The sequence below is a fragment of the Hyposmocoma kahamanoa genome, unplaced genomic scaffold, assembly GCF_003589595.1.
Source record: "Hyposmocoma kahamanoa isolate Upper Pololo Valley unplaced genomic scaffold, ASM358959v1 62, whole genome shotgun sequence".
In the NCBI taxonomy this organism is placed as follows: Eukaryota; Metazoa; Arthropoda; class Insecta; order Lepidoptera; family Cosmopterigidae; genus Hyposmocoma; species Hyposmocoma kahamanoa.
Window position 1 is genome coordinate 11,926,462 of NW_020653850.1, and position 10,085 is coordinate 11,936,546.

Sequence of the window (10,085 nt, forward strand, 5' to 3'; positions counted from 1 at the left end):
ATATATATATATATATATATATATATATATATATATACATATATATCAATTTCGCCAAATATAATTTTTCTTTCATGTTCTGTGGTTGGTTTGTCGCTTTATAGTGGATTGCAACACAATTATTCCTTTTAATTTGTAATTCTTAGAGTGAAAGACTGGAGATAAAAAGCCTAACCACAATCTAACCAATTATTTCCCTACACCGAGGCATTAGTTTGTAGGTACTACCAAAATCTTAGTAAATATAAATAATATCAAACTCAGGTAAAAGTAAACTGAAGTCATGCTGTCATCGAAATATTTATTATAAATTTTGTTACTTTAACAACGAATTTAGCCAGTTTTCAAAAATAACCTATATATATAACCTAGATAGTTTCGTCATTTGTGTCAGCCATTTCGACTTTTTGAAGTCCTCGTTCCCTGCTAACAATGATGGACATGTCTATAACATCATTTCCGAGGAAAAAATCCGAAGCTATGATATTTGAAGTTCTTCGCCACTGGTTCAATAATCTCCAAGTCACTCTATGATTGACATCGTTCGCAGCTTGCCTAATTGAGCTTCGGAATAATGCAATATCGGTAGCCGTAAGGGTAGTTTGAGCCATAGCTGAATGCATTGGATTACGTGAAGTTGGCCGTGGATTTTGAGTTTGAAGTTGATTGTCGAGGTAACGGAATAATTCGTCCACGTTATTCGTGTTTGCCCATAAATGGGGTAGTTGAGGAAAAAGCCAATTGTTTTCTGAAAGAAGAAACGTCGCTACAGATCCAATTTAGACGTAATAAACATACAAAATACATTACAACTAGAGTCCCGAAATGTTTTTATATACTAAATGGGGATTTAAACTCAATAAAAGAATAAAATAATTAGCGTTTGAATAATGTTAAAAAAATTTTGTAATCAATTCTTTAACAATTTTTGTTGATTTACTTACTTTAATGAGAAATACATTTTGGGGTTTAAAAGTGAGAATCTAAAAAACCTGAAGAATGGAAGAAAGAACCTTAACTTATTTATTTGTTATAATTATTAATACAATGATAACAATTAAACACTTAGAAAAATGATTGAACACTTAGCAAATATCCTTCGATCCGGCTGGATTCGGACCAATGTTTTCCAGCAAACCGTGGCATGCCTACTAAGCCACGGAACGAACTAACGGACCATACGAATTTTTCTATGTGCTTGTTGCAGATCTTTGTTTTGGTTTTCAAGGCCTTATTTTCTCATACATCATCACACTCTGTGAGATAGTAAGTAAAAAAAGAGTAACAAACTAGTGAAGTAATTTCACAAAAATAATATGGCGGTAGAACATCACGAATATCAAACAAATAAACAGACTTATTTTCATACAAATTTCAACAAATCTGACTACTTAATTTAAATTAATTTAATTTGTTTTGACTAAGGAGAAAGAAAACTTTACTTAATCTTCATGACATGATAATGGCTTGCTACGATAAAATGTTAATATTTAATTAAATTTATTTGACCAAAAAGAAAAAAAATATTTACGAATTTTATTTTTTTACTTCTTAATGACATACCAATAATTTAGTATTATAATAAATGTTAATAACTCTGTAATGCAATTAGAATTGCTTTAAAATTGTTAAATTATACATCAAACATCGTCGTGATATTCAATATCTCAAAAAAATATTTCTTTATTTTGTTATCCCTAACAAACAATTACAAGTGATAGATATGTTTACGTTCAGTGTTGGTTAATTCTAACACTATACACTTCTAATAAGTACACGTATAATCAACAATATTAAAACTTACCACTAACAATTCGATCTTGGTTGTACGGTACAATGAGCCTTCTATTGGCGTTAATGAAACTCGATAGCACGGGGCCTCTCGACCCAGCGGTCCATGGGAAATCGTGTGCGCGTGCGATATGGGGGCCCAGTTCCCTTTCGATAATGCGTAGGAGTCCAGCGTGAACATTTCGATTAAGAACATTATTTTCTTCGAATCCAACTGGAAATTGGTGGAAATGCAGGATCACTAACTGAGAAGAAACAAGGGAATGTAAGTAAAGTTATTTGCTCTTTGTTCACTATTATAAAGACAGTTAAAGTTAAATTTTCTTTGTACATTTAATGAATTCACAATGTTAATATTTATCGAGTTCTTAGGTTTTCGCGATTGTTACACATAGGTAATGAATAATAAATTCAATTTAATAAAAAATCATGTTGCCTCTGTCACTTGATATAATAATCATAATATTCGACGTAAGTGGTTGATGTCTTTACCACCTCAGTAAATCGTGATCATGTGACCTGTAAAGGGCCCAAAATGTTAATTTCTTTGAAAAAACGAATTTAAGCGATTTAAATCCGGAAAAATAGTTTCATTTCCCAAAAGTTAATATTCATTTCCTTTACCTCTCTAGTGGAGTCTAGGAACTGCCTTATTTCTCTCAGAAGGGGGACAAGTGGCCGTACTCTTACGAAATTGTGATTCAGCCAATATCTGGAAATTACGTCAAAACATTTGTTATATAAGTAGGCATTGATTTTGTTTTGCTTATCTGTTTCATCATGTATCTATTGCGTTTAGTTCACCATTTATTTTTCGCTGAAACGAAACTTATTAAAAAAATCAAAAACAGATTCGTTAAATTAAAAACGACGCAAGTGTCTATTCGATGAAGTAAAAAATATAACTTTGGAGTATTTTGGTACTGAGGATTATAAAAATACAAAATATGACATGACTTCAAACTTGATCAGGTAGTTCAACAGGTCATCTCTTCGCAAGTGATCTGTTTAAAAAATTTGCTTATTCTTTTAAAATAGGCGAAGTTTAATCTGTCTAATAGTATATAGAATAACACTCTGGAGATTTATATTAAAGAGCTAACAGGGCGGCTAACTCTCCACATCACATTTCCACTTAAGTAATATAGTTTATGAGCTCTTCTTATTTGTGTAGGTATAATTTGTAAACTCGACTACAATGTAACCACATAAATGACGTCATTACTATGTTAAAAACTTGAAAATTATTTACTACTAGCTGTGCTCGTTCATACGCTCAAACATTTGTATCACTTATTCATTAATTAATCATTTAAAATGTTATTTATTTCTACCACAAGGTACTTAAAATAAACCACAAAATAAAACAAGAAAAAACCTACAATTACGTTAGTAACAATATAAAATACACACATTATAAAACAGTTTACATATTTTATGCTAATAAATACACACAACATTTACTTATAACGTACACACATTCAACATAAGGATTTATAAGAGCCGAAGCTTTTGCAAAGCACTGTGCAGTCTATCGGCACGTGTCTTCAGTATGCCGTTGGGGCTCTCCGGCGTTCTGAGTCTTACTTATGTATGCTCTGATGCATATAAAGGAAACTGTTGTTTGGTCATACGTGGGTATTCCTCGCAGAAATGGTTCCATATATATACAATATTGGATTTACAGCTATCGGGTATTAATGCATAACATACACCATGTCTAATCAAAGTTTGATCAGCGCCCGCACTCGTTCTTTCGCACACAGGGATCATTTTAACTCTAGGTGTACAAGCGATATTCGTATGTTCTCGGATTCGGATCAGACTTGGCGCACAAGCGCTAAATGTTTAATCTAAGCTTATTTTAACAGCTAACATTACCTTCAAATTGGTTCAGTCATTGTGTAGATTAGCGAGCACAAAGTCACAGTCAAACGGAAAAAGCCTAAAAACCGAAATTTTAGGTTTCACTGACTAACATTTCCTAAGTACAGACAGCTTTTTCCGATTTTATTACATGTATTGATACTGTTCATCTTCGACGTAACGGATATCTTATAAAATGAATGCTGTCGCCGTTACTTGAAAGGGCCTTGTGAGAAAAATTCAAAACCGTGAAATAATGTTTGAAGAAAAAATCTAGGTACTTCTCTCTTGCGATAACTTCATATTTTATAAAAAAAAAATTATAAAAAAATAAAAATAGTGACCACGGCAACATAAATAACAATTTTTTTTAAATGTCACATGCGCCGTTTCAACTAACGGCGGCAGAATGAATTTTTATTGTACTAAGTAGTATTTTTAACAAACCTGTCGTCTTCATTAGGATATGTATTGTAGTAACTGGCCCTGAAGTCCAAGTATCTAATGCCATGTACTAATTGGGACCAAATAGAACGATCCTGGCATAACACGAACAAGTCTCTGGCAGCATCAGATATCGGTGAGTTGAATCGCCAGGAGCCAGCGTTATGCGTTCCTGGTAAGGCCAATTCGCCAAGACGTAGATTGTTTATTAAATCACTAAAAATAACAAAATTTTTTTTAGATTACATATAATGCAATTAATCTCTGAATATACTATGTCAATTGAATACGTTTCATTAGTAACTACTTAAGAATCGTATTTAAAAATAATGTTTTTATGATATCAAGTGACGGGACGAATGAGTCGTGCGACTGGTGTTAAGTTAGTTAAGTGTCCATAGGAATTCCAGGCCCACTCAGAGCTTTAAATCGCAAAAATGTGAGAGGTACTGCCACTGCGCCCGTCTCACCCTGAGACATAAATTGACAAGTCCCATGTGTCTGTAATTTCACCACCCTTGCCCTTCAAAACCTGAAATGTTTCAGCCGCCGCAAATACCGCCTTGGTTTCTGAATAAATAATTCCTGGATGTACGGATATCAATACAAGTAAAACATAGTATCCTGTATAGTGAAATATAAATTAACATAATGTAGGTTAGCTTTTCCTAAATTTTTTTTGTTACATGACTTTATTAAAAGAAGTTAATTGTTTTCGGATTCTGACGCATATATCTTTTGCTTATTGATTAAGGGGTGTTTTGTTTTGGGGTTAGTTTAGATTGTGATTTAGAAAGATTGATGATGAAACGAAAATACTTAGGTGATACTTGTATATCTCATTTCAGTAGCATTCGGGTTATTCGCACTTAATAATTTATATGTCGGCAGCGTGTCATTTTGTAGCCTTAATTATTAACGTAAATACCGCGGAGGAAAAAAACAATGGAAGTGTCGTAAGCCTCGATTACTATCAGAATCGATGTCGCCAAAACTCACACATTCTTAATTTGAAACACCACAAAATCTTGATATTGATTGGTCGTAGTTTCAAATATAAAAATTATTTCTTTTTAAATTTGAAACTACTACAATTCTGGATTGTCAATCTAATTTAAACTTTATCCTGTTGGCATATCGTCGAAAGTTCAATACCATATATACCTATTATTACAAGTTACGACGTCTAAATCGTGTATTGAAATCTCAATCAATGTCCTGTCATCTTGCGGTTCATTGCTGAACGACGACGAACGACTCCAAACAAGAACATACGACCATATTGCAGATCTATAAGCATGGCTTTCGTTTCTTGTAACAAAAAAAAATATTTCGATAAACAGAAAATTGAACATTTATAAAATAAGACTTTCCGTTGCTTTGATATACCATCACGGGTAATATTTTTGATGCGGATATCATTTTTGCACTCCAAAACAGCACAATAAGGCATTTTTCTAGAATATTAGAGAATTTGCATGAAATAATAACACAACCATACCATACAAAGCAAAAATGGAGGAGTTGAGTGAGACCTATTGTTGGCACGCATAGGATGCTAACTAACCACTTCTACTATATTTATTGTTCTGTGATAAATACTTACGCATTATCCTGCATCCATGTGGGCTGAATCTTCAAGCAGTTAATGATTTCGACGTTAGTTGCACCACCACCGATCCACGGCCACAAACAATGTGTGCCTCTCGTTCCTTGACCGTTTTGCCATCCACCTGGCAGGTTTACGTCGCCTAAAAGGACTTGTGCATGCGATAAAATGCTTTATGCTCATTTAAGGAGAGGAAATGTTTTGATTGAATACAAAATTTAGCAAACGGTTGCCTTAAAACTGATTTGGGAAAGAATTTACAAGAAAGGAATTTCGAAACTACCAATATCTCGGAACTAACATAGTTTTTAATTTTCGCCTTTTTGATCTAGTGAGCACGGTTATCATACATTTTCGGGTAGCTAAAGGAGTGTGGCAGGATCGTCGCTAATAATAATCATAAAACAGTACAAACGTGGTAAAGAGTTTTAAGGTTTTAAGGGAATTAAACTATTTTTCCGGATCTAAACCGCTTATATTTGTTTATTCAAACAAACCACCGTTTCGGGCTCTCTACATATCTCTTGGTTGATGGCTGGAAAAATAGGCGTTATAGTTTAAAATGTTAACCTAGCATGAAATCCGGTATAGAGTTGATATAGTATGCATTTTTTTATAATACCACGTGACGACGAACGACCAAGTCGTGCGCCTGATCGTAAGCAACACGCTGTCTGTAGCAGTTCCAGTGCCACTCAGAGCATTGAATCGGAAAGATCTGAGGGGCAGTCACACTGCTCCTGTCACCCTGAGACAGAAGCTGACAAGTCCCATATGCCTATAATTTGACCAGCACTGTCTATCTCCTGTGTATCTGAATGTTACCCTCTCCCCTTAAAACCGGAACGCAGTAATACTCACATTATCTACTGCTTGGTGGCAGAAATAGATAAGGTGGCAGTATTTCCCTGGACGAACTCTTTCGTAAGAAGCTCTCCTGCTACTAAATATTGCATGAAGATTAGTATGTAGTATTAGAATTATACAGACTACTTTACCTAGAGGCACGTTGGTAACGAACCGTCCAGTTTGCATAATTGTGTCGTTTTTCACTAATGCATCGTGCCAAGATGTTGCTCCAGGTTGAAAGTCGAATAGAGCTATCTGTTGGATGGGAATACGAAGCTATAGCAGGAAATTGTGATGGATGACACGTTATTTCGAATTATTTTGTACGGGCCTTCACCAGCGCTAAGATACCGTCAGTTCTCGAGCCCACTGGCATCATTCGCAGTGACGGTAAGAGGCCTGACGGTATGACAGTCTGTCCATAGAAGATAGGGAGACGCAACCTGTGAGGACACTGTAGCGCCCTCCCATGTCTTTGCAAACGTGGGCGGCGCAGGCTCTGTGGCCAGAGCGGCCGAGAGCCGCAAAAGGCTAAAATACGCCAACCTAGCTCAGTGCTACAACTTTGTACCTTTTGCGGTTGAAACCTTGGGTCCCTGGGAACCAGAGGCGAAATTTTTAGCTCTCATATCGCTTCGTAGAAGCCTCCGGTGAACAACAAGTAATTATTTTCGCCAAGGAATGGTTTCGCAATTCAAAGGGAAAATGTTGCCAGCCCCCAGGACACGTTGCCCCAGGGTACGGCCCTCGAGGAAATTGTCTATTTATAAACTTTATTATTTTTTTATTTATCTACCCGCTACCATAATATATTTTGTTAAGAAATATAAATTCAGCTAAAGAACAAGTACGTCGTAGTTTCTAAGATTTTTCGGCTTTAAAATAATTTGTGAGGCTAGAACCATATAACACGTAGCAAAGTAATAATAACCTATGAAACCTTATCGTAAACCAAAACTGTTTAGTATTAGAGATATAAAATATTAAATTGTCATATCTATCGTTATCATATGTATATTATAATCTGTATATTGCCCTTAATATACATACAGAAAGTAAACAAAACAACTCAATTTTTAGTCTCGTGAAACGTAACTACATTCATTTGTTACATACCTGTCTCCAAGCACTGATGCAACCTGTGTAGTCCCAGTTTAGTTCGATGGCATCAAGAATGGTATTGGTGGATTGTCGTACCTCCAAAGTGTGTACCGTGATCCACACTCGACCGCACACAATCCTTTCCAAATTTATTTGTCCATCAAAGTGTGACGTGTTGCCTGATTACATATATATTTTTTTTCGCCTCAATTATTGTACATATCGGTAAGGGAGTTAAAAAATATAATTTCTATTAACATTATAATATATAAAATTAAAATATTATTGTGTTCTGCGATTGAAAATGTGTAACAATCGCAAAAGAAAGAACAAGAATCGCAAATGTACTCGTATATTAAAACCACAGTTTTACGGTTGTTAAAACAATTGCGCAATTCTCATTTTTCTGTTATTAAATTTAAGTACATTATACTTAAATAGTAGTATATTATACTTAAATTGAATAATAGAAAACTGAAACATAAAAATAAAGTGTCACGTAAATATTTGGCAATGCAATCAATACTTGTAAGTCTATGTTACTGGATAATAATTTATTATTTATTTACACACAATAATTGTTAGAATAGAATAGAAATCGTTTATTACTACGCCTCAACAAAAATATACACAGTAATAAAATGAAGATAAAAAAAAGATGAAGCTAAGTTAAAACAAAAAATTAAAATAGAAATAACAGGAAAAAAGGAATAAAAATAAAATCATGCACAACAACAAAAACCAAACATTAAATATTCAACACAATTAGATTGAATGTCGTGTGTGCGCCTGGGGCGTATGTAACAGGATCCCACTCGGCTATTGTCACCACCAAGAACAGGCTGTGACGCTGATTTTCAGTGGGCCCTAAAACCGAGTGAGTTTTACATAAATATTTCTATAATGTAGTGTGTTGTGTTCAGTTATATGTGTAGAATACTTAAATAATGATTTTGATACATATATACAGTGGTAAGTGTATGTAATGTGGTGTCCAACATTTACAACAAACAAAATAGGACTTATTTAGTAATTAAATATTACTTTTCTAGTAGTGCACTGCCAAATTTTTAGGTGACACGTTATTTTTATGTTTTCAGTTTTGTATTATTAAATTATTTATTTACGCGCAATATTGATTAAGTATTACTTCTTGATAAATGATTACGTTAAAGTAATGGCCAAAATTAGTTTTCCCTTTTTTGACAACCCTTGCATATCTTAGTACGATAGCGCATGTACCTAAACAGGTAGGCGGGGTATCGCCGGACATCAAAAGCGTTGCGCTACAGTAGAGAATATTGTAATACTATGATAAATAGGATTCATTGGAAAACCTAAGAAATAGACTGCGTTTGTCATATTGGGTTTTCATAAAACTGACTAGCTTCTTCAGAAAATCAGTAACGTGCCTAATGCATATTAAGAGTACGCAAGAAAACCGTAACGTTGATGAAACAAAACTTTTCTTTAAGCTACTATCAACTCTACAGCAAATGTAAATAAAGTCGATAGGTCAAATTATGTCATTCGATAATTGTTTTCGGGTAACATTATTGTATCTAAAACCAGATTCAAACTTACTTGGTGGGATCACAGCGCCAAGCCCGCTGGCTACAAAAGTGATCAAAAAGATGTAAAACACAACCATTTTGTATGATTTAATTACCCCACTGAATGATTTTGAGTATTAGCATTAATTATATTATAAACTGATCTGATAATGTAGGTAAAATTATTTTCCTATCATTAAATATGTCAATTAAATGGATTGCCATCGAATCTAATCGATATTTTTACGACCTTATTATACTGATACCTTAACCAATGAACGCGTATGAAAATATTGATAGTCGACAAGGTGAAAAATGTTTATCAGGATCGTAGTGGAAGGCTGTGACCTCTACCTACCTTGGATTATGATTCAACCCAATTTTACTTACGCCTCTTCAACAGAGCAATTAGAGCAATCAGAATAGAGTAGTAGTAGAGCTCCTTGTGAAACAGTTCGTCCAGGGTAGTACTGCCACCTTACCTATTTCTGTCGCCAAGCAATAATGTCAGCATTACTGTATTTAAGTTTTGAAGGGTAAGGGTGCTGGTGAAATTACAGGCATATGGGATTTGCCAACGTATATCTCAAGATGACGGGCGCAGTGGAAGTGCCTGTTAGATTTTTGCGATTTAAAGCTTTGAGTGGCACTGTAAGAGTTATGGACAGGCCTGTAGCTTACCACCAGGCGCACGATCTTGTTCGTCCCATCACTTGATATTATAAAAAAAAGGTATTATCTTTAACTAAGTATATTTTGTTGCTTAATTTACCTTGTTTAAACAACAAATCAACTCACAGTGCTAATTTTTTTTTAAGTCCAACTGCAGAAGCGAGGGCCTGGCGATCCATCAAACAAGGAATCCTAGTACG

General features: G+C 34.5%; 1 protein-coding gene across 1 annotated transcript; it reads right to left on the bottom strand.

Moving 5' to 3' along the window:
- Positions 1-342: 342 nt before the first annotated feature.
- Positions 343-9,311, bottom strand: LOC113229776. The gene is made up of 8 exons (XM_026463459.1): positions 9,245-9,311; positions 7,676-7,839; positions 6,709-6,814; positions 5,708-5,852; positions 4,105-4,317; positions 2,416-2,503; positions 1,805-2,036; positions 343-748 (listed from the first exon to the last, which is right to left on the bottom strand). The coding sequence occupies exons 1-8, from the start codon at positions 9,309-9,311 to the stop codon at positions 369-371; spliced, it is 1,395 nt and encodes a 464-aa protein (XP_026319244.1). The 3' UTR covers positions 343-368.
- Between the last annotated feature and the right edge of the window lie 774 nt (positions 9,312-10,085).